This window comes from Opisthocomus hoazin, chromosome 8 (assembly GCF_030867145.1).
Source record: "Opisthocomus hoazin isolate bOpiHoa1 chromosome 8, bOpiHoa1.hap1, whole genome shotgun sequence".
Classification (NCBI taxonomy): Eukaryota; Metazoa; Chordata; class Aves; order Opisthocomiformes; family Opisthocomidae; genus Opisthocomus; species Opisthocomus hoazin.
In genome coordinates this window covers 59,494,796-59,521,634 of record NC_134421.1, presented here as the reverse complement: position 1 = coordinate 59,521,634, position 26,839 = coordinate 59,494,796, and the positions used below count along the sequence as shown (strand labels likewise).

The 26,839-nt window shown below is 37.5% G+C and overlaps 1 protein-coding gene across 5 annotated transcripts in view; it reads left to right on the top strand.

The window, feature by feature from the left end:
- KMT2E (lysine methyltransferase 2E (inactive)) overlaps positions 1 to 26,839 on the top strand; it is a 63,041-nt gene that overhangs the window by 28,543 nt on the left and 7,659 nt on the right. For all 5 annotated transcript variants that reach the window (XM_075427979.1, XM_075427980.1, XM_075427977.1 and 2 more), the window contains 16 exons: positions 662 to 720; positions 5,586 to 5,758; positions 7,017 to 7,055; positions 8,676 to 8,888; positions 10,351 to 10,481; positions 11,576 to 11,693; positions 11,850 to 11,959; positions 13,563 to 13,824; positions 16,378 to 16,476; positions 18,417 to 18,581; positions 19,578 to 19,886; positions 21,683 to 21,937; positions 22,104 to 22,248; positions 23,022 to 23,275; positions 23,428 to 23,484; positions 25,056 to 25,619. In XM_075427979.1, the coding sequence (XP_075284094.1) occupies positions 662 to 720; positions 5,586 to 5,758; positions 7,017 to 7,055; positions 8,676 to 8,888; positions 10,351 to 10,481; positions 11,576 to 11,693; positions 11,850 to 11,959; positions 13,563 to 13,824; positions 16,378 to 16,476; positions 18,417 to 18,581; positions 19,578 to 19,886; positions 21,683 to 21,937; positions 22,104 to 22,248; positions 23,022 to 23,275; positions 23,428 to 23,484; positions 25,056 to 25,619 (2,953 nt within the window). The remainder of the gene's footprint in view (positions 1 to 661; positions 721 to 5,585; positions 5,759 to 7,016; positions 7,056 to 8,675; positions 8,889 to 10,350; positions 10,482 to 11,575; positions 11,694 to 11,849; positions 11,960 to 13,562; positions 13,825 to 16,377; positions 16,477 to 18,416; positions 18,582 to 19,577; positions 19,887 to 21,682; positions 21,938 to 22,103; positions 22,249 to 23,021; positions 23,276 to 23,427; positions 23,485 to 25,055; positions 25,620 to 26,839) is intronic.

Below are 26,839 nucleotides of genomic sequence, written 5' to 3'. Positions count from 1 at the left end.
GCCCCATTCCAATGTGCTGCAGTGCTCATTTGTAGGATTTCTTGCTCTGGAATTTGTATTTGTCTGCCCCCGCCACCCCCAACTTGAAGTCACATGACATGACAAGGAGGGCATTTTGTTCTGACTGTGTGGTGGGTAGATTATACCTGACTGTCATCATAGTTGTCCTGTGATGTACAGTATAAAATGCTATCTGTTACTTATGTTGCAGATTGTTAATTAAACAGTGAATAAAAGACATGCATGTTCAAAACATTGTAATTACAAATAAATGTTTCTTTTGTTTCTGAGAAGTAGTTTGAACCTTGTTGTGATAGAATATTTGTTTTGTATTATATTGTGACAATTGTTTTGAAGAATCTGCAGGAAAATGGTTTAATGCCTGCTTATCTGTAATCCATGGACCAGCTGTCAATCTTTCTTCTGAGCTATCAAGTTTCATTATGTTTTAAGTGATTTACATACATGTGTGTGCTTTGCATTAAAATAGAACAGAACAATGCACAACTGATGTTTTTCTAAGAATCTAAACATTTAGCTAGTCTACTGTGTATTGTGGAATAGTCAATGGAAAATAAGTATGAAAAGGTCTATTTTAATACTTCAGTGTACTGATGCGTGAGGGTAAAGAATGGAATAAAACTTTTTTTTTTTATTTCAGGAGTTTAGATAAAGAAAGGGCAGTGCTGTTGCAGCGAAGGAAAAGGGAAAATATGTCAGGTGAGTAAACCTTAAAGATATTTACTTAGTAAAGATTATAAAATAACTATGTATCAACGATATAGAGTTAAAAGTGTATACATGGTTCCTGCAGTTTTGATAGCTTTCGCCATATAAGGTTTGGTAAATCAATGCCTTTTACTTAACTTTATAGTTACTAAGATAACATTATATCAGAATTGTTGCAGTTCCACGTGTTTTATTAAGGGTTGTCACCACTGCCTTTTTTCTTATCACTCTGGAATAATTCAGACTGTTTGAACACTTCTGAAGTTTCATAATAGTGAATGTAGCTTTGATAGTGACTAGACTACTTTGAGTAATCTACTGAAAATAAGATGGAAAAGGTTCAGGGTTCTTCTTCTATGATAAGAGGGTTACTAAATCTACTTTCTTCTTGGAAAAAAAAAATTCACGGCTTTGTCATTTTTTCGTTCATAGTACAGACTACTCATATCTTCATACTAATCTCTTGAAACTGTTCCATCGCAAGTGATATTCCTGTCTCTGAGAATTACATAACTGAAATTTGAAACAGAATCACAGCGTCACAGAATGCGAGGGAGGTTGGAAGGGACCTCTGTGGGTCATCTAGTCCAGCCCCCCTGCCGAAGCAGGGTCACCTACAGCAGGCTGCAGAGGACCTTGTCCAGGCGGGTCTTCAATATCTCCAGAGAAGGAGACTCCACAACCTCCCTGGGCAGCCTGTTCCAGTGCTCCGTCACCCTCAGAGTGAAGAAATTCTTCCTTGTGTTCAGCTGGAGCTTCCTGTGCTTCAGTTTGTGCCCATTGCCCCTTGTCCTGATGCTGGGCACCACTGAAAAGAGTCTGGCCCCATCCTCATGACACCCATCCTTGAGATATTTATACGCATTTAGAAGGTCCCCTCGCAGCCTTCTCTTCTTCAGGCTGAACAAGCCCAGCTTCCTCAGCCTCTCCTCGTAGGGGAGATGTTCCAGTCCCCTCATCATCCTTGTAGCCCTCTGCTGGACTCTCTCCAGTAGCTCTTCATCTTTCTTGAACTGGGGAGCCCAAAAACAATCTAGTGTAGTTTGAGAGGGCATCCTAATTCTGATTTCTTGGCTGTAGATTTATGTGTGTATGTTAGTGTGTTTTAGGATTTGTTTTGACAATGAGAAAAATTGCTAAACTTGGATAATACAGTTATATGATGTTTTGAGGGTTTTTTGGCCTTTGATAACTAGATGAGGCGTGTGGTGCAAGTACCTGTTTCAGTGTGTATATTTTATGAAATTAGCTGTCCTACTGTTTATAGAATTTCAGAACTCACTTGGCTTAACTTGTCAGGAGTTCTCTCCAGCCATTACCAAAATGTGCTGTGGATTTCTTGATTGACAGGGGATACTTTCAAGATCTATTATAAAAGTCATGATTTGGGAGGAAGTCAGCCTCCTAAACGTAGTATGTTTTACTTTCAAATCATGTCTCTGAAGTATTGGGGTATGTGCAAGTGTGCGTGTGTGTTAGGATTTCTTTAAAAAATACTGTGTAGGTAAGGTCCTGCTGCCTACTTGATATACCTTCAGAAAGTTGTGGACTGTGTGATGTGGCCTACAAGTGTGTGTGGCTTAATAGCACTTCTTGGTGCAGTTGACACTTTTGCTGTCTGGTGCTAAGCTGCCTTAAGTCCCTTTAAGGCATTCATGACTTTAGAACGCCCCAATCACTTTTCGTTTCGTCTGTTTTCTTTTTAACAAAACCAAACTTACTTTGTAAAGTTTTGATTGACTTGCTAGATAGGACAATTTTTTTTAATTTAAAATCAAATTTTAAAATAATAGAATCAGTACGTTTATATTTCATTTGGAGTTAATGAGTTCACTAAATAGTATGATGATATTGTGAAGGTGACCTTGAATTCACATATAGGATAGGGGAAGTTGATGGTCTGAGCTATTTAAGTCATCTCTTAGCATTTGTAGCTACGCTATCGGATCATTTACTATAAACTTAAGGGAAGAGAGATAGACAAAGTCTTAGCAGGAGCTATAGAGATTTTACCTTTGAAGTTAGTATTCGGTGCTCCTTAATCCTGATCAGTCTTTTAAATCTGCTCTATGCATTCAATAGGAAAAGAAATACTAAATGATAAATCATAAGTATCAAAAAAGAGTGAAAGATAAATTGTAATCCTGTCTAAGACTCAGTTGAAGTGCAATATTAGTTACTGTGATGTATAATACATTACTTAAAATAAGCCAATGCTTGAATCCCCAGTTAATTTTCATTTAGGCAGCACACTTGCTTGGCTAAATGCACTTTTTGAATGTTGATTGATAATACATGTTTCAGTCAGACTTAAAGTGATTCTAGATATGAGCTGTCTACTGTGAGACATTAGTAAAAATGGCCAGTTTTTGTAGATGATTCCAAGTAGGAAAAGCAAAAATGGCATCAGTTTGAATGTATCTCAAGCATTCAACAGCAGTAGAATGTAACTTGTAATTTACTTACTAATAAGTTACAGGTGTTTGATTAAAGATAAGTTTGCATTATTTTAATGGTCTTTGAGTAAATGTATATATAGGGCTTTTTTTTTAGGCTTACATGTAATAGGGGTTTCATGTAGAGGTTAGAATACAGTATAATGGTTTTTATTGTAAAGATTTCTGAAGAGTTGCTGCTTTAGCCATGTTGTGTCCAAAGCTAAACAGTGGGGATCAAGTAGCAGATCAGTTGGTTTGCCTCACAGAATGAGCTTTTAAGTGAACATTGCATGTGATAGGAAACTTAGTGAGAGTCTTGAACTTTTATGCGTAACCACATCACCTTTTTTCCTGGCAACATTTGTAACCCATTGTCCTGGGGCCTGTGCTTGTATGTGGTGGTGCTGGTTTTGTTGTTCTGGTATAAAACCACAATTCTGGTGCAGCTTACTGTGTGTTGGATTGCTTGCTATGGTTCAGTGGAGTGAGCGCCTTTAAGCCCCTAGTCAATTGTATTGTGGATGTTCTGGAATGGTTTTTTGTTGGTTTGGTTTTGCGTGGTGGTTTTTTTTTTTTTAAAGATGCAGTATCTAGATGTGTAACTTTCTCAAGGATGTTGCTTCAGGCTGTCTAGTCTTGAAAGTGATGATGAAGAAATCACTTGCTGCTTATGGAGAAATTAGTCTGGACCAATAAAAATGAGTCTGAGCCAATCAGTTCTTGTGAAATTTGGAGAATTTGTATCTTGCCTTCCAAGATGCAGAATATTCCCTTAGTGTGCTTTACTAAGGCTCTTCAAAGTGAAAGCAGGTTATGTAGGTTAGGAAGGAGTGTCTCAAAACAACTCTGTGTAATTATATGTTTGGTTGAGGTAATTATTCTTTACAGTAAGTCAGAGCACAGTGTAGACAACAATATTGAAGTGTTGCTTCCCTAAGGAATATAGTGTTTTGTGGGGTTCTCGGGGTGGGGGTGGGGGGTTGGGGTGAAGGGGAAAAGAGAGGTGTCTGCCTGTGACATAATGATTCTGTAGGCATGAGTGTATGGGCTACAGACATCAATAATTTCAAGAGGGCCTGGGGTTTTAATTTCTCAGTCACTGGTTATTCTGCTATTCATTCTTTGGTTGGTTCTTCTATGGGTTTTTTTAATGCTAGTTCAGCAAATAGTCCCAGCAGAGATGTAAACAAATTCAGAAAACTTCATCGGGTCCTAATATAGAAAGTATAAGGATGTGCCTAATACATTGTTCAAAAGAACAACCAAGATGGTAAAATTGGATTGCTTGCTATGCACAGAAGAATCCTGTAAAGGAATGTTGAGAACAAGAAAAATCCAGGGTAACCAGTGGCAGGAGTTCTTTATTTAGTAAAGAAGGCTTCAAGAATTGGGACTGTTGAGTGCACTGATTAGGGCAACATCCTTCTGAACTCAGAAGGAATGTTTTCTCTGCTCTCATATTAAGTATTTGTACAGCCTGCTTCTGTGCAGTTTCAGAAGCAGTTTTGCTTGGTGTGAAGTAGATTTACTGAAGGCAGAGTATTTGTAAAAGCTGCTAAAATCCAAGAAGTCTGTACTGAGTACATGTGAACAGCAGTCTCCTATCTGCGTGCACCATCTCTCTTCCAGTCCTTCCCACACTTCACAGCCTTTCATCTTGACAGAACTAGGGTAATCCTGTTTCAGGTCAGGAGGTGTATTTGTCTGACGTAAATGCTGATGTATGCTAAATCTCAGGCTTTGACTTCTAGGTCTGCGGATGCACAGCATAAAGAAAAAGTATCTGTCAGTTTGTGTATGATCTTGTTTTAACAAGTAAAATAGACTTCCCGTTTCTCTTCCCTGAGTAGCAGAATGTTATTGTTAGGGAATTTTGAGGAGAGAAGGCTTTTGGCTTAATTGACATATTTACCCTGAAAAGGCACTTGACACTGCAAATTGCAGCTGAAATAGTTGATTACAACTTACACATGACTGGTTAATAGGACTTCACAAGAAATGCTGGGCAGTCATTAATTTTAATCTCCTCTCTATACGGTCCTCTGAGAAAATCCTAAAGCCGTATTACAAGTAAAAGCTGTATATAAGTTAATGACTTACCAAATACACTTTTTTCTTTTACCATTTTTGTTCTGATTCTAATGTTGCTTATAATGGGATATGATAATACAATTCCATTCAAAATTTGAATGGAATTAATCTGGTATTTTTTTCTTACCTGGCGTTACAAACATCTGTTAATTACCAGCTTCTGATTGGTCATTCATTTTCATGCTGTTGCAACTGTTAGTGAATTTTGCATGTGAGCGTGTGAAGCATTTGTCAGTACACGCTTTATTTTAAAAGCAGGTGCAGAGTAACTAGTAAATGTTCTTTCTACAGTATTTGATCGCTTATAGAACATTATTTGTTTTAAAGATGGGGACACCAGCGCAACAGAGAGTGGTGATGAGGTTCCTGTGGAGCTGTATACTGCTTTTCAACATACACCAACTACAATTACTTTAACTGCTACAAGAGTTACAAAAGTCAATGATAAGAAAAGGAAAAAAAGTGGAGAGAAAGAACAGAACATAGCAAAATGTAAAAAAGTAAGTGAATGTAATTTCTCTTTTTATAACTGTGTTGTAAAATTACAGCTATGTGACATCTCTGACCAAGAGACACTGGTTTTAAAAAGCAAGCTGTTGTTACTGATAATATTCTGCTACCTAGGTTTTCATTGAAATGCAATACTCTGCAGTAAATGGTACAGTCTGCCCTGCCTTCCCCCCCCCGCCGCCCCCCTTAATTCAAATTAGTATCTACTAACCATGAAAGCTCAGTTCTACAATTGAGGCAGAACATGGAGGAATTGGATTTACTGGACCACTTGGTATAGTTAGGGGTGGGGCAGAAAAGGCTTTGGATACCCAAAGAAGAATTCTCTGTCTGAGAGTCTTCAGTTGTTTTAAGTTTAGAGATGCTTGCTGTCAGTTGTCCTGATGTGTCTTCATGTCCATTTATTTGAGTCGAAATTGTGTGGAAGTATGCTGTCAGAAAGTTAGCTACTAAACTACTTTGGTAAACAGCATATTGACATTATAATGTTTAGCTGCAGGTGTAAACAATACAATATGTATGTGTGAAGGAGTAAAGTACATGACATTTCCTAAACTAACGAGTTTGTTTATGCAGTTCAGTTTCACTGGCTTCGATGAGAATTTTGTCCTTTAAAACTAGAAGTCAGAATTAGTTACCAGTATCTTTTTTTTTTTAATCTTAAGTAAAATGTTTCCTTTTGAATGAACAGTTTTGAGTATAAACTTACTACCGCATATTCTTCTGTTATCTCCCCACATTGTGTGAGATGATTTAAAGAACAAGATTTTGCTGTAGGGTGACAAACTTATTTGAAAAGTTAACATTATAGGACACCTATGACACCCACTTCCCCCTCCCCTCTTTCCACAAATAGTGTAGTGAAGGATGTGGGTGATTTACAGATTTGCCAGATAAGTATGGAGTGATCTGTAAGTAACTTTTCAGTTCCTTTGCCTTGAATTGTGATACTCTAGAGAGTCATGTTGTAATATGGGAGCAACATAAGGGTACCTGGGCTACTAGCTCTGACATCCAGTATGCTCTTAGTTTGGAATGCTGAACTGGTTTTTGAAATATATTTCATATGTATGATGTAACCTGTTGCCGCCTTGAAATTACAATGTAGTTTGTTCTGTCATTGTCGTCTTGCATGTTTTATTGAGAATGGTCCACACTGAAAAGCTGTTAATTTGTTAATAGATACTGAATTCCTTAAGAGATTTTTATATTTCCTCCAAAGAATATAAATATGTAATGTTGTTTCAGGCATTTCGAGAAGGATCCAGGAAATCTTCACGAGTAAAGGTAATGTGAGTTTGTTTGGGTTTTGTTTTAAACTTTAATTGTACAGTGCCGAAATAATATGAAGCATCAAGAGTGCAATTTGGGTTATGTATTAAACACTAAAATAATTTTAATAACTAATGTACTATATATGCATCACAGTAATTTTGATTTAAGGTGTGAGCACTACATTTTTATGTCCTGCAAAGTTAACAGAAATAGTGTAGTGTAAATTTTTATTCTGAAGATACTTGGTTTTCAAGAACCAGTGGAGGAATTAGGGCTAATTTGTGCTATGCAAGGGAGTAGAGCTGAGTGCAGACCTCACTTGATCTTAGTAGCTCCAGCTTTTCATAGCTCTAAGCAGCAAAAGAACAAAATAGCTATATTGCGTTTGAAATCTTAACTAGTGGTTCTGCTCTGTTATACCCCTGTGTATTTGTCTGGTGGGACTCAACTTGCTAGTGCTAGCATAGTTCAAGAAATTGTGTTGGGATGTCTACTGTGTAAGATTTTAGTGTTACAGCAGTCTTTTAAGTTTTCTGTGAGATAAAAATATACATGGTTTGAAAACTAGATATTTCCTGTAGTTTTATTTATTCTTGAATTATATAAAACCAAGTGGGACACAATTTGCGCTTCAGATGTATAAGATGTGACTTGCCAATAGTGAAGACAGAATTGAGGGAGAGAATCTCTTACTTTGTGCTTTTTGAATGTGGTGTTTGTAAGTTTCCATTATGTTTTTTCATGGTTTTCTTAGCATCACACCTTTTTTAATGCTGTTTGTGTGCGTGGTTCTCTTGATGCACAAAAGAAACGTAATCAGTAACAGGTAAATTGAATTGCTGAACTACTTGCTGTTCTGTTAATGTTTAATAGTGTCTCTGCTCAGGTGGATAGAAAAGGGAGCATTGGTTGGCTGCTGCTGTCCGTAAGGAGCATTGGTTGGCTGCAGCCTGGCTGCTCCCTGTGAGGTCTTGAGGTACAACAGCACTTTCTTTAAAAGTGAAAGGATCTGAGGCACTGCGAAAGAGAATTGTTCAGTGAGGAACAGATAAGGGGAGAAAAATGATGTGCAGTTCCTGTGACGTTAGAGTCGCAACCTTAATGTAGTTGGTCTAGGATTAATAAAGTTTAGCAAGATGTGAAGCAGAAAAAAGATACAGCATGACCCTTGAGGTTGAAAGGGGAAAATCAAATCTGCGTATTATAAGATGGAAACTGGAGTACTTTACATTTGCATATGTTCACAAACTTGAGTAGGAGAGGAGATCTGACCCTCCAACTCTTGCACTCCTAGATTCATGATGCAGTGCAGTTGTGGGAGAAAAATGTCAGTCTCAGTTGTCACCCCACTAAAAGCTAGAATCCCTGTGGAAGGGGGAATTGTATTCCTGAACTTGGGTGATACTTATAAAATGATAAAATTCATAAGAGGACAAATGTAATGCTACTGAATTAAACTCGGTGCTTTTAAGTAATGTAAAATTTTATACCGGACTTCCTTAACAAAAAAAAAGACACCACCCTTAAATCAATGGCATACCTTTGCCCTTCATTTGTGTCTAGTTGTAGACTGACTTTCTTGTTGTAATATGTTTTTCTTACCTTGTAATACCTGGTTACTTTAATTTTTAGGGCTCAGCTCCAGAGATTGATCCTACTGACACTTCGAACTTTGGATGGGAAACTAAAATCAAGGCATGGATGGATCGTTACGAAGAAGCAAATAATAACCAGTACAGTGAGGGTGTCCAGAGGGAGGCACAAAAAATAGCTCTGAGATTAGGCAACGGAAATGACAAAAAAGAAGTCAGCACCAGCAATCTGATTTTCAAACCTCCAGTAGAGGTAACTAGCTGTGCCATGTTGTGTTGTTGCATGCTGGTTTTGTGCCATGACAAAGACAGTCATTTAGATGCCTTTTTTTTTAAAAAAAAAAAAAGGAGGGGCCTTCACATTCATTTTCTGTATCGCCTCACCTGATCTAAGCATCAGAGTTTTAACAGCTTTTTCAGAATTTATAATTGATTTTCATGCATCCTATATCACACTGATATTTTACTCTTGCCTGTCAGTTCTCATAAAAATAACTGAGGTGCTAGCCTGAGTCTGAACGTTGGATTGTCCTTAGACTGTCTTTTGTGGTGGGCATAACACAGTAAACCTTGCTGCTGTGTCTCTGCGCTGTGAGGAGTATCAGGAGTGGTTAGAGTAGATCATAGTATCATTTAAGTTGGAAAAGACTTTCATGATTATTGAGTCCAACTGTAAGCATTGAAGTTGAAATCTCTTTTTTCTGCTATGTGTATCAACTTGTTAAGTGTCCACATTTTTCTTAAGATCTGGTAAGTCTGTTCTGGATTTTTAGGTTTTCAGATAGAATAGAATTTCATTTCCAGTTAATGAAAGATGTTCTGATGGTAGAAGGTGATACTCTGATACTGGGGGGATAGGGTGTAGTTGTTTGTTTGTTTGTTTGAACTCTTGTGATCCTGTAATTTCTAGTTTATGAAGAAATTGTGCGATGTCTTTTTCTGTCCTTAACATCAGCTACTTATCAGCTTAAAATCAGAGCCATACAACAGACCTTAGCCTTTTGTAACAGAAATCTTAAGGAGTGGTTACTGTAGCAGATTAGTGGAAGCATCTTTGCTTCTTTTCCTCAAAGACCATCATGGCATATGGGACACCCTCCTTAGAGGAATATCCCTGCTTACAGAGTGTTTTGCCTACATAGAGGCTACTTCCTTTTTGATTGACAATGACAGTTATGAGAGGTGTGAGTTCATTAATTGTCAGGGTGTGTATTGTTTTTTAACTAAAAGCCATCCTTCCATCTAAAGATAAGGAAAAAAGAAATTTGGAAACTCTCTCAGGATTCTTTTTTTATTATTACTTTGTTACTTTCCTGTTCTGTTTCCTTGAGTGGATCACAAGTGTCCTTTTATGTTTTGTTTTGTTTGAGGAAACTGAAGCCTTTTGAAAGTGTTACGCAAAACAATGCAGCAATTTGTCCTAGTAGTGGTGAGAGTTAAGTGTGCTGAAGGATATAGTACTTGAATTCTGAGGGCATCAATGTGCTGGTTTTCAGCCATGTACTGGAGAGCTAGGGCTAAAGCATTCACTGAATCTAAATTCATAACTAATTGCATTGGTAGGGGAACAGGACAGTTTGATCAAGTCAGTCTGGAGGTTTAATTACAAAAAGGAGGGGGTTTTAGTTCATATAGATTGTGGAAGTATAATCTGCTGTTAACAATAATATAAGTGGTAGAAAATGATACTTCATAAAGTAACTTATGTCTTTCAGAGTTACGTGCAGAAAAACAAGAAAATTTTAAAAGCTGCCAAAGACTTGCCTCCTGATGCACTTATTATTGAATACAGAGGAAAGTTCATGCTGAGAGAACAATTTGAAGCTAATGGATATTTCTTTAAAAGGTTTGTTTATTCCAAATGTTTTAATAAGGTGGCTGTTAAAATGCTGTTTGGCCAAGCTCTTGCCTCAGATATAAGTGGGTCTTGGTTACCAGCAGTGTCTTGCATTTTACTGCTGTGTGATTAAAAATAATTGCAGCTGGAATCTGGTCTCCCCATTCTCTTGTGGATGTCCTTACAGATCTGTTCAGGAGTTAGTTTCCCCTTTCTTTTTTCTACCCTGGTTACAGGATTCTGCATTCTCAGTTGGGTAAATGTGCACCTTAAACCAGAGATTGGCAGGTTCTGCCATCATAAAATTAATCAAAAAGTAGCGGCAAAGATGCTCTCTTTTGTGAGAGAAATAGATTTTGAAGTCAGGGTGAGAACATAATTGGGCACAGATTAACTTGGGGCTATTTTGCTGCCACAGTTCTCCAAATGGTCAATTTACTGAGCAGTGTGTGACTGCTTCCTTCTTCCTGTGGATGACTGTCAGTGCTGCCATTAACTGCACAGACACGCCTGCTTGGGAAGTTGCAAGAGGCCTGTTGGAGCAGAAAGAACACAGAACTTTAGCTCAGTAAAGATGGAAGGGTTCCCTGACACACACAATAGCAGAACTTAAAAGCACATTTTGGAAAAGTATTTAGATGCTCCCTTTCTTCAGGAGTGTTGGGTGCTAGTGATAGTGCAGGTGTTAGGCAAGGATGTGGAGGTGTTATTTTTGTTCTGGTTTTTTTTTATGATTGAGGCATCAAAATTTCTACCCGAGTTTCATTTTAGGACCTGCTATAAGAAAAGTTTAATAAAGTTGAAGAATCTTAACCTCGTGTCTTCATTTTAGTGCTTGCTCTGCTACTGTTTCTTGCTTTAGATGCTATGCAGAAGAATTACATTCAGGGCTATAATTCAAACTTCTAGTATTCTGAGAATACATTTGGAGAACGTACCAGTTAGTCATGAATCTTGAATACAAATGTGTAATTCTCAGATTAACTCACATATTTGGTGTATAGTGCCAAACATCATGTTACGAAGCTAACTAATGGGAAAAATAAGTGATACTTAGCATCTTTAAAAATGAGAAGACACTGTTTTTCTTCTATCCTTTTCAGGCCATACCCATTTGTTTTGTTTTATTCCAAATTCCATGGGCTAGAAATGTGTGTTGATGCAAGGACTTTTGGAAATGAAGCTCGATTCATCAGGCGTTCGTGTACGCCAAATGCAGAGGTGAGCATATACATAAATGAGGTTTTATTTATTTAGAAATCCCCTTCTTGATTTTCCCAACAGATAATTGGAGCAATCCCTACTATTTCTATACGGGTACGTGGGGGTGGAAACAAAGTAATTCATGATAATACAGTAATATTCTCTTGAATATAGGTGAGGCATGTAATTGAAGATGGAACAATTCATCTTTATATTTACTCTATCCATAACATTCCAAAGGGAACAGAGATTACTATAGCATTTGATTTTGATTATGGAAATTGGTAAGTATTTGAGCATGCTGTTCTAAAATACATCTAATGCTTAATAAATTATCTTGCATTGTGTGGCTTTGTTTGTATGTCATTTACTTTCTTGCATGCTTTAGTAACAGGGCTCCTTAAGCACTGTATTTACAGTGAACAGTGGGGGGGGGCAGGGGGGCAGGGTTTCTTCTGTATTTTTGCTACTGCATATCTGCTGCTAATTTTAGCAATAATTATTGTTACTTATAAATGATGTGGAAGAGATACAAATGTAAATGAATATCAGTAAAGATGTACTATGAAAATCTGTTGTATTTAGGTGTCCCATAGTGTGGTGAGAGTACAGGGAAGAAAATCTATAATTATTTGGTAATGCCCTGTTTATTGCCGAGTGCCTCTGTAACATAACTTCAGGAAGACAGTGTCTATGGAATTGTTACAAATTATGTTAGTTTAATATGGGATTAATAATGTTGAAATACACTGAATGCTTAGTGCCTTAAATTCTATAACTATTAAACGTTTTCCTGACTAAAACTGCTGCTCCTTTGATGAATTGGGGAAAGCTCTAAGAAACTGTTGCCTTTATTTGTAAGCATCGTTCTGAAATAGTAAAGGAAATAATCGGTTAAGTTCCACCTGTGTATGTTGGAACTATTATTCAAACACCTTTTTGAAATCTGATGGCAGACTACGGGCTTTGAGTGATATAATCTAGTAATGATTTCTCTTGGCTAGTAGGAAATGTTCTAGGGTATAGGTGTGTAGTGCAGGAACGTTTAGGCTAATGCTGCCCTTGGAAACTGAAGCAGTGAGTTGCGTATTTCTGCATGTGCACTTGGTCAGGTCCAGAAGCAGCCCAACTGTTTCCCGTGATGCTACACCAAGGTAATAACTTTTCTGTGGTCTGCTGACAAGTCGGCTTGGGTGCAGCGCTGTGCAGACATGCCTTCGCTGCTTCTGGATGTGAGCTAGTTATGTCCATAGAGTACTACCTGTGTTAATCAACTTGCGATCAGACTACTTCAATACACCTTGCCCTGTTAAGTGTTCTGTACTTACTCGTACATCCCTCACATGAAGAAAATCTGAGAAATTGCCTGGTTGCTAGGGTTTTTTGGGTTTTGTTATTTATCCTTTTGAAAGTATGTAGTATTTGTTGTTTAGTACCTGTAGCTGACAGCCTGTGTAAGTTGAATGTGTTTGAATAACAGTTCCTGTGTGTCCAAGTGGAACTTAAAATTGTGTTAAGTGACTCCAGGTTCTTTTCAGCGTGCTTGTTCTGTGAATTGTCTACTGCCTTTGCATAAAGCACAAGCTCTCCTTCCATACATCTGTTAATTTCTGAATGTGGTGGTTATATTTCCACCCAGGATGCACTCAGGTTTTAGATGTCTTCCATCTTTCAAGCAAATTCTGATAACCAGTAGTTGAGATTTTTGAATTACAGCAATATTGTATATCTTGGTGAAAATTTGACTCAGCTGCTTTTGATATGGTTGGTTTGCATCATGGCAGATGTTTAATATGAAATGTGTCAGCTTCTGTGATTTAGTGCTGAAAAGTCTCGTTGCTGTACGGCCTAATCAAAATACTCTTTCTTGCATTTAATTGCTTTTAGTAAATACAAAGTGGATTGTGCTTGCCTCAAAGAAAATCCTGAATGTCCAGTTCTTAGACGTTCTGAGCCTACAGAAAACATCAATACTGGATATGAGACCAGAAGGAAAAAGGGAAAGAAAGAGAAAGATATTTCAAGAGAAAAGGAGACTCAAAATCAGAACATCACATTGGACTGTGAAGGAGCAGCCACCAAAATGAAAATTGCAGATAATAAACAGAGGAAGCTCTCTCCCCTCAGGCTGTCCATTTCTAATAATCAGGTATTGACACAAAGATGATCAGAGAGAAAAGCTTTTAAATACAAATACTCTCCTCTTGTAGTTACTAAAGGAATTTTAAAAAGTCACTGAAAAGGGGTATGGAGATTTATCAAAAGTTACAGTGATGGATAAGCTGTTTAGAATTTTTATATACTTTTTTCAGTTTTCCTTGATTGTAGAATCATAGAATAGTTTAGGTTGGAAGGGACCTTTAGAGGTCACCTAGTCCAACTCCCCTGCAGTGAGCAGGGACATCTTGAGCTAGATTAGGTTGTTCAGAGCCCCATCCAACTTGGCCTTGAATGTTTCCAGGGATGGGGCATGTACTGCCTCTCTAGGCAACTTGTGCCAGTGTTTCACCACCCTCACTGTGAAAAATTTCTTCCTTAAATCCTGTCTAAATCTGCACTTGTTAACTTGTCCTGTCACTACAGGCCCTGTTAAAAAGTTTGACCCCATAGTATTTGATTGTATTTAAAGATACATTGGTTCCCATACCAGTTTTAACTATATGTTTTCACTCCTGCTTTGTGGATTTCTAATGTGAAAGCCTCATGTCATGCTTTCAGGAGCTCCCACTGCATCCTGAAGTGTCTTTTGGTCAGTTTGCCTATGTTACTCAGGAGCATTGCATTTTAAACATAGCAGTAAGTAGCCCTGCTCCTATAACAAGTAACACTTCCACCCAGAATATGAACTGTTGGCTGCAGCTCTGTGTAGAAGATTAGGTAGAGCTTGGGGAGTTGGGAGGAGGAAGGTGTGTTTTGAAGCTAAACACCAGATAATAGGTGGATAGTATGGTAAAGCTACCTGGTAACATACCATGGTAGTTAATTTGAAACTAGTCTTTCTTCTACTATGTCAGTTTGAAAGAACTAGTGGGAAAAAATCCATGGGATTACTTATTAACTTAATTTTTCAAAGCAGCCATTAAAGATAAATATTTAACATGAGAAGATGGTTACTTTAGTAACTGTCTCTCTTTTCGTTCTTTTTGGGGGTGATGGTGGTGATTTTTTTCCTTATCTGATGGTTTTTGATGATAATTTAGGAGCAGAGAGAAAGGAGTTAGTCTGGGAGGGACCCATTTCACAGAATCACAGAATGGTGGGGATTGGAAGGGACCTCTGTGGATCATCTAGTCCAACCCTCCTGCCAAAGCAGGGTCACCAAGACCAGGCTACACAGGACCTTGTCCAGATGGGTCTTGAATATCTCCAGAGAAGATCTCTACAATGCCTCTGGGCAGCCTGTTCCAGTGCTCCGTCACCCTCAGAGGGAAGAAGTTCTTCCTCAGAAGAACCTCCTCATTTCCAAGTTCTTAAGCTTTTAACATAATTTAGGAATGAAGGAAATAAGGTGAAAATAAGCATATTAACCCCCAGTTTTCATAAGATGATCAAATTTTTCTGGGGCTTTAGCAGCTAAATGCCTTAAAAATGCTTGGAAGTCCAGAAGGCATGGCATGTGACTGTTACAAATTATAATCTCCAGAGGCAACATTTAAACTTTCTCAAGTGATTTTTTGGTTTTGTGGTTTGTTTTTAACAAATGATAACTGGTATTTGGAGCATTCTCCTGAGATTTTAAGGTACTGTACAGTGCTTATATAGAAAAGTCACTGGAGAATTCGTGTTATTTTTCAAAACTGAACTTAAAACAGTAGGAATTGTGAGAGGAATGAATCTGTTAAAATGTGTATCTAGACATAGAAGCCAGTCAATTAATAGCTTTTTTTCCTGTGGCGAGATACCTGCTAAGGTAAAAAAAGTGTATGAGAAAATGTAAACGTACTCTTAAGACAAACGTTAAAAAACTTTGTCTAGTCCTTTATGTAGAAGTGAAATTGCATATAGGATGAGTGAACACTGAACGCTTTTCAGAGTTACTGCTCCACGGTTTGGGGTTTATTTTTCCAAAACAGAAAACCATTATTAGTTAGCTAACTCTTGTGTTTCCTTATAGTATGGCACTGTCATTAGATTATATAGTAAGAGTTTAAATAGAAAAGGTGACTTTAACAGAATGTACCTTTGAGCTGAGAAGAACCTCTATGTGATTGTTAACATCTTTGACATTCACTGTATTTCACTAAAACTGGTGCTTTTGTTTTTAATGGATGCATAATGTACAGCTCCTGATGCGTTAACAGATTATAAAGTGACTAGATTAGTGGCCGGTGTTAGTGCCCAAAAGTTTCTATTCATTTGGAGGTTTAATTCTGATTTTTTTTTTTTTTTTTTTTTGGTTGGTTGGTGGGGTGGGGGTGTGGGGATGGAAACCCAAAATTTCAATAAGATCGCTATGCTAAACAAAAAAGATACAGATGTGTCTAAGCTCAGAATGGAAAAGATCTAATTAGGTGATGATATTTACAGGTTTATACAAAGGTACAAGTGGATATTAGTGGTTTTTTACATTTTTGTCTTGATTTATTGGCTTGGTTACTTTTGATGCAGTGATCTGAGGGTTCTTAGTTCTGTGTAGCTTTTAGTTTTCCCTAGTTCGCAAGAGTAGTAGAGCTTCTGTAAAGCAGTCATTTCCATCTTTCAGGAGCCAGATTTTATTGATGATATAGAAGAAAAAACTCCCATTAGCAATGAAGTAGAAATGGAATCAGAGGAGCAGATTGCAGAAAGGAAAAGGAAGATGGTAAGTTGGGAAGCAAGTAGCTGCCTAAAGTTGTCACTAAGGCTTAGTGACACCTGCTCTTCCCATGCTAATTGCTGCCTTTTTGTAGGCCTGTAGAATCGGAGTGTATATATGAAGTCAGACCCTTACATAAACTTCAACTTAAAATGCAAGGCTTGCTATTTGAGAGCATTTCATCTGGCTTGATTGTTGCTTTCTGAAAAAACCTGCTTTTATCTTCAAGCGTATATAATTTTCTGTTGCCTTTAAAAAAGATACTGTGGAAATCATCTAGATTTTATTTTCTTCAGTCTTTACTGTTGCATGTTTTTTGTAATGGCTATTTTATGGATAGTACTTGGAGTCAGGATTTTTGCCTGGCTATTTTTTTGAGTCCCCAATTTACAAACCTCAGAAATCCTAATTTTCAGGGGTTGGTAGAACAGTATAATGTAAACTGGCATTTTAAAATGTGCTTTTCGTGTTAGGCATTCAGAATGTTAGATGCTTGAAATTACTAATGAAATCAAAATCTTGTCCGAGTTTTACAATGAAATACTAGTATTTGGAACTTTAATTTTATTGTTCATGCTCACAGAACTTCTGAAAAGTGGAGTTCATGGTGGCCGCAAAACTGTCGGCATCTGCCCGAACCTTACAAAAATAAAGGGGGATGGGGGTATACATCTGTTTTCTACAGTATTTCCTACAACTGTCAGTAGCAAAATTGACAAGACTTGTGTTTATTAGACATTAGAAAGCAAAATCTGCTCAATTAAAATGGATATTTTAATACAGAATCTGAAGAATGACAGCATGAGCTCTAATATTAACATATAACAGTGTCTTGTCCTGCTTTTGAGGAATGATTCTCATCAAACACTGTTGGATGTATTAGTTTTGCTCCAGAGGATGTGGTGGCTTGTATTTTCCTCTTTTGGGGCATGGGGGGGGGGGGCGCGTGGCGTGGCGTGGGGGGGGCATGGGGAAATGACAACATGGACGGATGGACATGATGGGACACACTTTACATTTGTATTTACATTCTTGTATTCTTTTTAAAGTAAAGTGTGAAACTTAGTTACAGTACAGTTGCTGTAGTAGTTAGATGTAATTGTTACTCTAGCTCCATTATGAGGGTTGCAAATAACTGCAAGTTTGCTTGTATTTTACCAAGCGAACAGAGGCAGGTTCAGTGGCAAAACAAAACTGAGTTCCTCATTCACTCATATGAGCAATATATTTGTGCATACTTCTTTCTTTGATATAAACACATTGTTGCTGACAATGCATTGTTGAGCTGCAGGCATTAATAATTAAAAAAAAGTTCATAATAGAAGCTCCCAATTCTGCCACCTATGTATTGTCTTAGGCAGAGCTCTGTGCAGATAGAGATCTGCCTCTGTACAGCACTAGGACCTGATTTACAGATAGACAGAAAATTTAGCTTCTCTTTGACCTGATCTGATCTTTTTTTGAAATGGTGATTCTTGGATGTTGGTTGTATGTTTTGATGTAGTTTTTGACACTTGGAAAATTGTGTCAGAGGATAATGGAGCCTTCTGTTGTTGTTTCATACATGTATTAGTATTTCATATATTGTCATTAATGTTTCATTGGTTTTAAATACTATACATGCAAGTAAGTGGCTCAGCTGTACAGGTGTTTTGTGCTTATAGGCCAATGAGTTCTACTAGTAAATCACTATTTTTAGCAAGTTCTTAAATCCAAAGCAGGATCCTCTTCTTGTTTGTCAGAGTTGCTATGAATGCAAGCCTTTCTTCAGAAGTTGTAATAATTGCAGTCATTGTAACATCTCCCTTTCCTCTGAGCTTTCGCTGAAATTGATCTGTATGTCAACAGACAGTGAACATGTTCTGAAGTACTTATAATATTTATGTATTTACATATGCAAAAGATTATGACTGAAATGTGATCATGGTAATTATTAAATCTATCAGACAAGAGAAGAACGGAAAATGGAAGCTATCCTGCAAGCTTTTGCCAGACTAGAAAAAAGAGAAAAAAGAAGAGAACAGGCTTTGGAAAGAATCAGCACAGCAAAAACGGAGGTTAAATCAGAATGCAAGGAAGCGCAGATTCTCAATGATGCTGAATTTATCCAGGTATTTTTCTGGAACTGTTTTTTTAAAGCTAGTTTTTAACATGGCATATTTTATCAGTTTGGATGTTGAGCTACATTTTGGGATGTATGAAATGCCTTTTTTTTTTCTTTTCTTCCTTCCCTCTGAAGTCAAATATATTTGACCAAAATCTATTATGTTAGCTCCTCATTCTTTTTTTTCCCAAGAAAGTATGCATAGAATTTGTTCATGAGGAATTTCAATTACATTAGGTTATGCAAATGTGCATGCACACACCAGCTGTATAATTCAGTCTCTCTTTGAAGTTCAGGCTGGGAGGTGTTCAGCAATGCCGTCTTCCGCCACAGGAGGTGGCTTTGCTTAGGCATCCTCTGTAACCAGTGAAGAACAACTTGCTTCTTTAGTGGGTTGTTCAGGAACAGATTATAATCCTTTCTTTTCTTTTAAAGAAAAGGAATTATTAAGGCATATTTTTTACTGAGTTCTTGTAGATGATACTTAATGTTTCATACACAGTTCTTTGTTGCTTTTTCTTGCTGGATGCTAGTATGATGCTTACCTTGCAAATACTTCTACAGATTCCCAGTTCAGGTTGTTTCCCTGGATAGTATTTGTCAGCATGCTGTTAAGTACCTTTTGTGACAATGCTAAACACTTATTAAACTAAATTACAAAAAAGGCTGTGAACTGAAAGACATCATGATGTAAGCAGCTGATTGCCAGTTTATGGATGAATGAATGTGGTGTCGCAGTTCTTACACAAATCTGTGGTGATCTGACCAGTGACTGGTGTGTGTGAATACTCTGCCAACGATCTGTCAGGTCCTTGGGAGGAAAAATGTGTTGTAGTTTGCCTTGAAGGATAGAAATGTTCTCTCTGAAGTATTTTAGTTCTGACAACAAAAAGGAGGCTTTTTGGACATGTAAAGGAAGGGGGAACTGACATTTTGTTTTAAGAAACATATGTAGCTTTATATGTATGTGGCATCTGTTTACTAGACTTCTGTTTTATACCAGGAACCAGCAAAAGAGGAAGCTGCTACCAAGCCTACTCCAGCCAAAGTTAATAGAGCTAAACAGAGAAAAAGCTTCTCACGAAGTAGAACTCACATTGGACAGCAACGTAGGCGACACAGAACTGTCAGTATGTGTTCAGATATCCAGCCGTCTTCTCCTGATGTGGAAGTAACTTCACAACATAATGAAACTGAGAATACTGCACTGGTAGCTGAGCCTGAAACAGAAGCTGTTGTTACAGAAATGGTTACTGAAACAGAAGCTCCAGCACTTAATAAATGCCCTGCGAAGTATCCTAAAACAAAGAAGGTATGTCTCTTAGGGGATGAGGAGGAAAAGAGGATGGAGTTTAACAGAGTTTTAAAAAATTAGACTGCTGCATCAGTATGCAACTACATATAGATTTTTTTTTTTAAAGTTGACTCATTTCTTAGAAAGTTACCATTACATAGCCACCCCTGGTAATAAATTAGAAGATGAAAAAAGTTATGTGTAACATCCATTGGTAGAAGTTATTTTGGATTTTAAGAGACTTCCAAAATACATCTTTCAGAACAATTTTGGAATAAATTATTTCTATGGGAAGTGCTTTCTAAATAGGCTGAAGTAATATACATAACCAAATCATAATTAAGGTGTTAATTCAAAGGGAAAAAAAAAAGAAGGTAAATAAACTGCCTTTCCTTCTTTGGTTCATCGTATGCTTTGGAAGGTATTTTAGTGGTAGCAAACAGAGTATCTCGAAGGAGATCATTAACTTCTAGTGCTTCTGAGATGTCTGTTCTGAAGTGAATGGTTTAAACACTCAAAATTTGTGTGCATGTTTGGAGGGAAGGTTTGTTGGACTGCATTGCAGAAAGCTTGGAAGGAATGCCACAATATTTAAAGACACTCAAAAAAATACTAAATATGCAAGATTTTTTTCAGCATGCTTTACAAGTTCTTCCAGAAGTTTTATTCAGTGGAGGGGTGCAGAGATGAAGTCATAGATTGAACTTCTTGTCAGATGAACAGTAACAATTTCAAGATGGTTTTATCTTAAACCTCTAAGCATACTGAACTTTTTTGTTTTCCCAGAAGTCACCTGAGTCATCCTGTAACATTGCTTATTGTATCACTATTAAATTCTCATCAGGGGGAGGCTAGAATCTATTTCTTCCTCTTTTGCATGTTGCATAGAAAAAAGAAGGAAGATATCTGAGAAGTTTGAATCTTACTGTGCTTTTTTGCTGTTTCATAGTATTAAGGATAAATGTTTGAAATATCTCATTGCGTTGTACCCATTGTACCCTAAGTGAGGAGAAAGTCCCGCGTTAAAAATGAGTTAATAAATATAAATAGGTTTGTAGAAGATGAGCAACTTAAATATATTATGAGAATCTGTGTTAAAGCTTTAATATCAATAATATTTAATGTGCTATTTTGCATGTCCTTAACTTTGTTGAAGCAGTGTAGAATTTAGGACATTAGCTTCTCTGTTAATAGGAACTAAAATCTACTGGCACATTTTTCAAAAACACTGAACTGGCTACGAAAGAACACCGTTTGACACGTGTGCTGGGTGAAATGTGTTGTAATTTAATACAACTATAATAATGAAGAATGTTCAAGCTGTGTGCCTGGCATGTTGACTGAAGCACAGTCCTGACAGTATGGAAATCTGATGTGGAATTCACTTAACTTTGTTCTGTTAATATTGCACTATTTCACCTCAGCTTAGGTGCTCAAACACAATTTTAAAACTTGTCTTGGAATTCTGTTACTAAGTTCACATTGTAAGTACAGTTGATCTGGACGTTTGTACATTCAATGAGAATTAAATATAGAAGAAGTAAATGGTAGTTCATAAAAAGAAACACCAAAAAAACCACAAAATCACCAAAACTTTGGTATGAGGAGCAAATCTATGTGGATTCCTTCTGGTGTCCCCTTTATTTCACTAAAAATGTCCTCGTTCTGGGTATTCTTAAATTTACAGCCAGGGAACTAGCTGTTTTCTGGTTTGTGTAACAGTTCACTAGGTGAATAATTAGACTTAAAAATTTCTAAAAGCCACTGATTAAAACACTTAGAAACCACTAATTTTTTTCTGTCTCTCTGTTTAGCACTTGGTCAGTGAATGGTTGAGTGAAAAGAGTGATAAAACAGGGAAGCCTACAGACAGTCTATCAGAAAGGCCTCTGCGCATAACTACCGATCCTGAAGTTCTGGCTACTCAACTGAATTCTTTACCAGGTCTCACTTACAGTCCACACGTATATTCAACTCCAAAGCACTATATTCGTTTTACTTCACCATTCCTTTCAGAAAAGAGGAGGAAAAAAGAACCTGTGGAAAACATTAGTGGCTCTTGTAAGAAGGTAATGCTTGGCTTCATTATGGTTCCCCATCCCATATTAATTAAAAATAAGTCTTTATTTGCTAGCACGAATTCAGTCAGAAAAAAGCTGGTTGACAAACCAGCTCTGTTCTGAAATGCTTGTCATTTAACTGTGAAGTCACTGGTTTGAACTTGTTTTATTACAGCGTTGGTTGAAGCAGGCTTTGGAAGAAGAAAATTCAACAACGATTGATAGATTTAATTCACCGTCACAAGAGAGATCTAGAAGTCCAGCCATCAATGGTGAAAATAAAAGTCCTTTGTTGCTGAATGACAGCTGTTCCTTAACAGGTGAAGCTTTTACTAATACAGTACATAAGAGCTATGTCAAAGCAGTTAAATGTGGAGGACTGTTTTTTCAAGTGAGGAGTTAATGAAAATTCCAGGGGTATTTGGCACTCTTCCTTGATCGTTTCTTTGAAAGAAGTGCTTAGTTTCATAGTGGTTGGGATTTCCCCCCCCTTAATATATAATTGATACTAGATAAGTAACAACCATATCTTACAGTGTTTACAGCCAACAAAAGACTAGTAGTTTTGACTATGAATATTAAGAGGTTAGCTTCTAAACTGATCTTCAGTGCTGTTCTGTATATTCAGAATTTCTTTTGAATTCAGTGGGCCTACGTTGCACACAGAAAAAAAGCTGTATAATCTTTCAGGCATAATACAAACTGGGAACATGTGAAAACCTAAACACACTTGTGTAAGGATATGGAGCGTATCACATGATTCCTGTGTACAGTCCAGAACTTGGAATTTCCCCTCTTTAGCTGAACAGTCTTAAAAATGCATAGAAGTTGACTTTCCCTGTTTGTTCCCATCATCCTAGCACAAAAATTTCAGTTACTGATATATCTGTAGGCTGTTAAGAGTTTATTTTTCAGGAAGTCTGTAGGCTGTTGGGAGTTCATCTTTCAGGAAGCCTGCTGTTACAAGTTTTTTTGTAATCTTAGTAATTTTTTAATGTGGTGTTCGTAATTCCATTACATCAAGTACTTATACAACCGTAAGTGATTATTAGATCTAGATCTCTTCTACCTTTTTCCTAATTCTAACACACAGATCTAACTACACCACTAAAAAAAAGAAGACTGTATCAGCTGTTGGAGTCTGCATTCTCAGAAACCTCCACGCCTACTCCTTCTCCGTATGCCACACCGACTCATGCTGACATCACTGCCTCCGAGCCATCGTTGTTTGCTACTCCTCCTAGGGTAAAAACAGAAGATGAAGCTTGTAGAAATGGTTACAAACCCATATATTCACCAGTTACTCCTGTAACTCCATGTATACATGGAAATACCATGCACTTTGAGGTGAGATTTTTATAACGAATTTCAGTGTGTTCAGAAAATGTGTTTACACATTCTAGAGCAAATCAGTATTCGTACTTGTGCTGCAAGGGGGTGTTTTATGTTACTCCAGGCTAAAAAAGAAATTGACTTGCAATTTCTTCTTATTTATTTAGAATATTTCCTCACCGGACAGTTCCCCAGAAATAAAAAGGCGAGCTTACAGTCAAGAGGTAAGGATATTTGGCAAAAACTGCAAATGGTACCTAGATTTCACCTGTGTGGCTGCACCGTTCTTAGTAGATCCTTCTCACCAGCCATTGCAAGCCATTCCTGGAATGTAAAGGGTGACTTCCCTGTGGGTTTTATTTACTTATTACTGTATATTTCCACTTCACCTGTTTCATTTTCTATTTTAAACTGGTTTCTCTCTCCTCTGTATCACTTAATCCTGATGACTGTCATGGAAAGGAGTAACTACTGCATTTTATAGTTAAGAACAGAAAAATAACACTTGTGCTTTTCAGACTGTACTTAGATTTAAATGAACATTTCTCCTTGTTGCTAGCATCTCTTTAATTGTTTTTGTTGAGCCTAATCATGCTCAGAGTGAGAGATCGGAGCAAAAAGGTAATAAATGGCTTTAGGTGGATTAGCTCGGGAGCGGGAGCAGAAAGTGCCGTTGGTATGTGCCCGGCATTCCCAGCCAGGGTTGGACATGCCCTGCTGCAGGGCTGAGGCTGCTGGCTGGGCAGCTGGAGGGAAGCAAGGCTCCGAAACACAGGAGCTCCCACAGGGAACCCTCAGACTGGGAGCTAGGAAACCTTCCACAGCCACACAGAGCTCCAATTCGATGTGATAGCTATGCAGGGTGCGTAAAGGCCTTGAAGTGGAACTTAATGGCATCTGAAAGGAACAGGTGAAAATAAGGAACAATAAAAAGATTTAGCAGGGTGTACTGACAGAGACTTCTGGTGAGTCGTGTGAATGATCCAGATACTCCCCTCTGGGAGTCAAGCACATATACATACTTCTTTTTTTTTTTTTTTTTTTTTTTTTTAGGTCAAAATCTTAACAAATGTTGAAATACACAGTGTTTTTCATACAATCATAGCTGTTGACTGAATGTAACGATTACTTCTAAACCGTTGTAACTGAATATTTTGATGTTTATCTGACTCAAAAAGAGGGGTTTTACTTAGGAACTTTCACTTCGTAATGCAAATAATTTTAAAAGGATTCATGAAAACCTTAAAACATGTTGGTTTAGAAAAGATACTTCCAGCCATGGATATGTGCTGGGTTTTTCGTGGTTAATACAGTTTAAAGAAGTACAAAAATTAGTTTCTGTAACTTAAGAATTTTTTTTCCCTCTCTACAGTGTACTGGTTTTAATACTGTCTTAAAATTCTAAAGTGTCTCAGAAAATCACCTTTTTTTAGTTTATTTTTTTTGTTCTTGAAATAAATACTTTGACACTGAGGATCCCTTTTACAGTGAATTGAAGCGGGTGCTTTGTAACTTCCTGGCCAGGGACTTGCTCCTGTTGAATTTCCTCCTCTTCCTCTGCCAATCATAAATAAAATCTGGCATTTAAGGTCTATTTTGACTTTGGTTAATGTGCATTTTATTAAAATGCTTTTACCTCATACATGGCAATAGGAGAAACAAGTGTCTGGCTGTAGAACTTTTTCTTAAAAATAGGTAAATTCATGGTACTGGAAGGCCTTTAATCTGAATGTCAGAATAGTTGCAGTTTTGTTGCAGTATGGAAAAATAGTTGATGTGCTTTTTTTTCACACAGGGATATGACAGAGCATCGATTCTAGCACTGAATTCTTTCAGAAATTCCAACCTGACGGAAATGGGCCTGCAAGAAATAAAGACTATTGGATATTCCAGTCCAAGGAGTAGGACTGATGTCACACGGCAGTGCACTGGAGAGATGGAATCTGTGTCAGACCTCCAGCTGGGACTCGAAGTAATTGAGCAAAGTGCACTGCATAAAAACCTGGAAGCCCCCACACATGATAGGACTGATTCAAACAGCCAATTAGAAACTGCTCATTGTGGACGGGGCACAATTTATTCTTCCTGGGTGAAAAGTCCCGACAGGACAGGTGTAAATTTCTCAATGAATTCTAATTTGAGGGACTTGACTCCTTCACATCAGTTGGAGGTAGGAGGTGGATTCAGAATAAGCGAGTCAAAGTGCCTGATTCAAGACGATGCTAGAGGCATGTTCATGGAAGCATCTGTTTTTTGTACTTCAGAAGATGGAATTGCATCTGGCTTTGGAAGGACTGTCAATAACGACAACTTGATGGATGGAAATTGCACACCACCGAATCCTCCACAAAAGAAAAAGGTTATAATTTTAAGAATCTTTGGGTCTCTCTTACATAGTCTGCTAATGATACTGCCATAACAGAAGGAATCAGAATATAATAAAAGAAACCTGATGTCTTATCTTTAGATACTACAATGTATTCAGCAGAAATAATGAAGAGCAAAGATTAAAGCTGCATACACCCAGTAGTAAATTTATTTTTTCCCAAGTAATAGGTACAAATTCACTTTCATTTCATGTGAGTCTTAAATGAATTGCTCAATAAATAATTGCTTTTCAGGTTTGAAAATAGTTGCCTATGCTACCAAGTATTACAGTATTCTATTATACAGAATATATACTAGCATCATAGAGATCATATTCTGTGAACATTTGTTATGAATTGCCGTGAGAAATTGCACTAACAGATTTATGACACTGAGACTTTAAAATTCCAATTTTTATATACTGAAGGTAGCTTGGTTTCACTGTTAGAACCACACAGAAATCCTTAGTTCCAAGAAATCTGTGTCTTGGCTTAATTTCTTTTTTTATGAAATACTGTGTTTGAAAAAGAAGCATAATCTAACTTTGCTACTCTCACGAACCGGTTCTTGTAGGTCAGTTGTGTGGTCATAGGCAACTTGAACCAGAATTGGAAGTAACCCTGCGTAACTGTCTGTGACTGCACTTTAGTGTCAGGTCAGACCCTTTGCTCCTTGCAGAAAGGGTGACAAACATGGAAGGCAGTGGTCTCCAGTGCAGCAGCATGCCAGTTCTGTCTCGTAACAGACAGGAGTAATCGTTCTTGTGTCAAAGATGGGATTTATTTTCTTTATGGAAGTAATGATGAGGGGCATGGGGCCGTACTCTCTGTGTGTACGTGCATGCACAATGGGGGTTTGGCTTTTTGGTCCCGTCACACACCCCCTGTACACACCACCTTCACTGTGCTCTGGGGATATCCTGCTAGGGAGCACTCCATGGTTCTTCCTTCAGAAGTTGTCCATCAGAACTGGATTTTTGTTTCCGTTGTTTCAAACTAAGACGTGACTGAAGTAAGATAGTAGGAGGTCTGTTCTTACTGGGTCCTGACCGTGGGAATTTTATAGATCCTTTAAACAGATCTATCCGTTAAAGACCCATCTATATCTTAGGGTAAGAACAGTTAAAAATAATTGATTTTTCATAAAAGAAAGTTTAGGTTAAGAGCCAATCTTGCTTTCAAATAATTTGTGTTATTTCCACATCACATGACT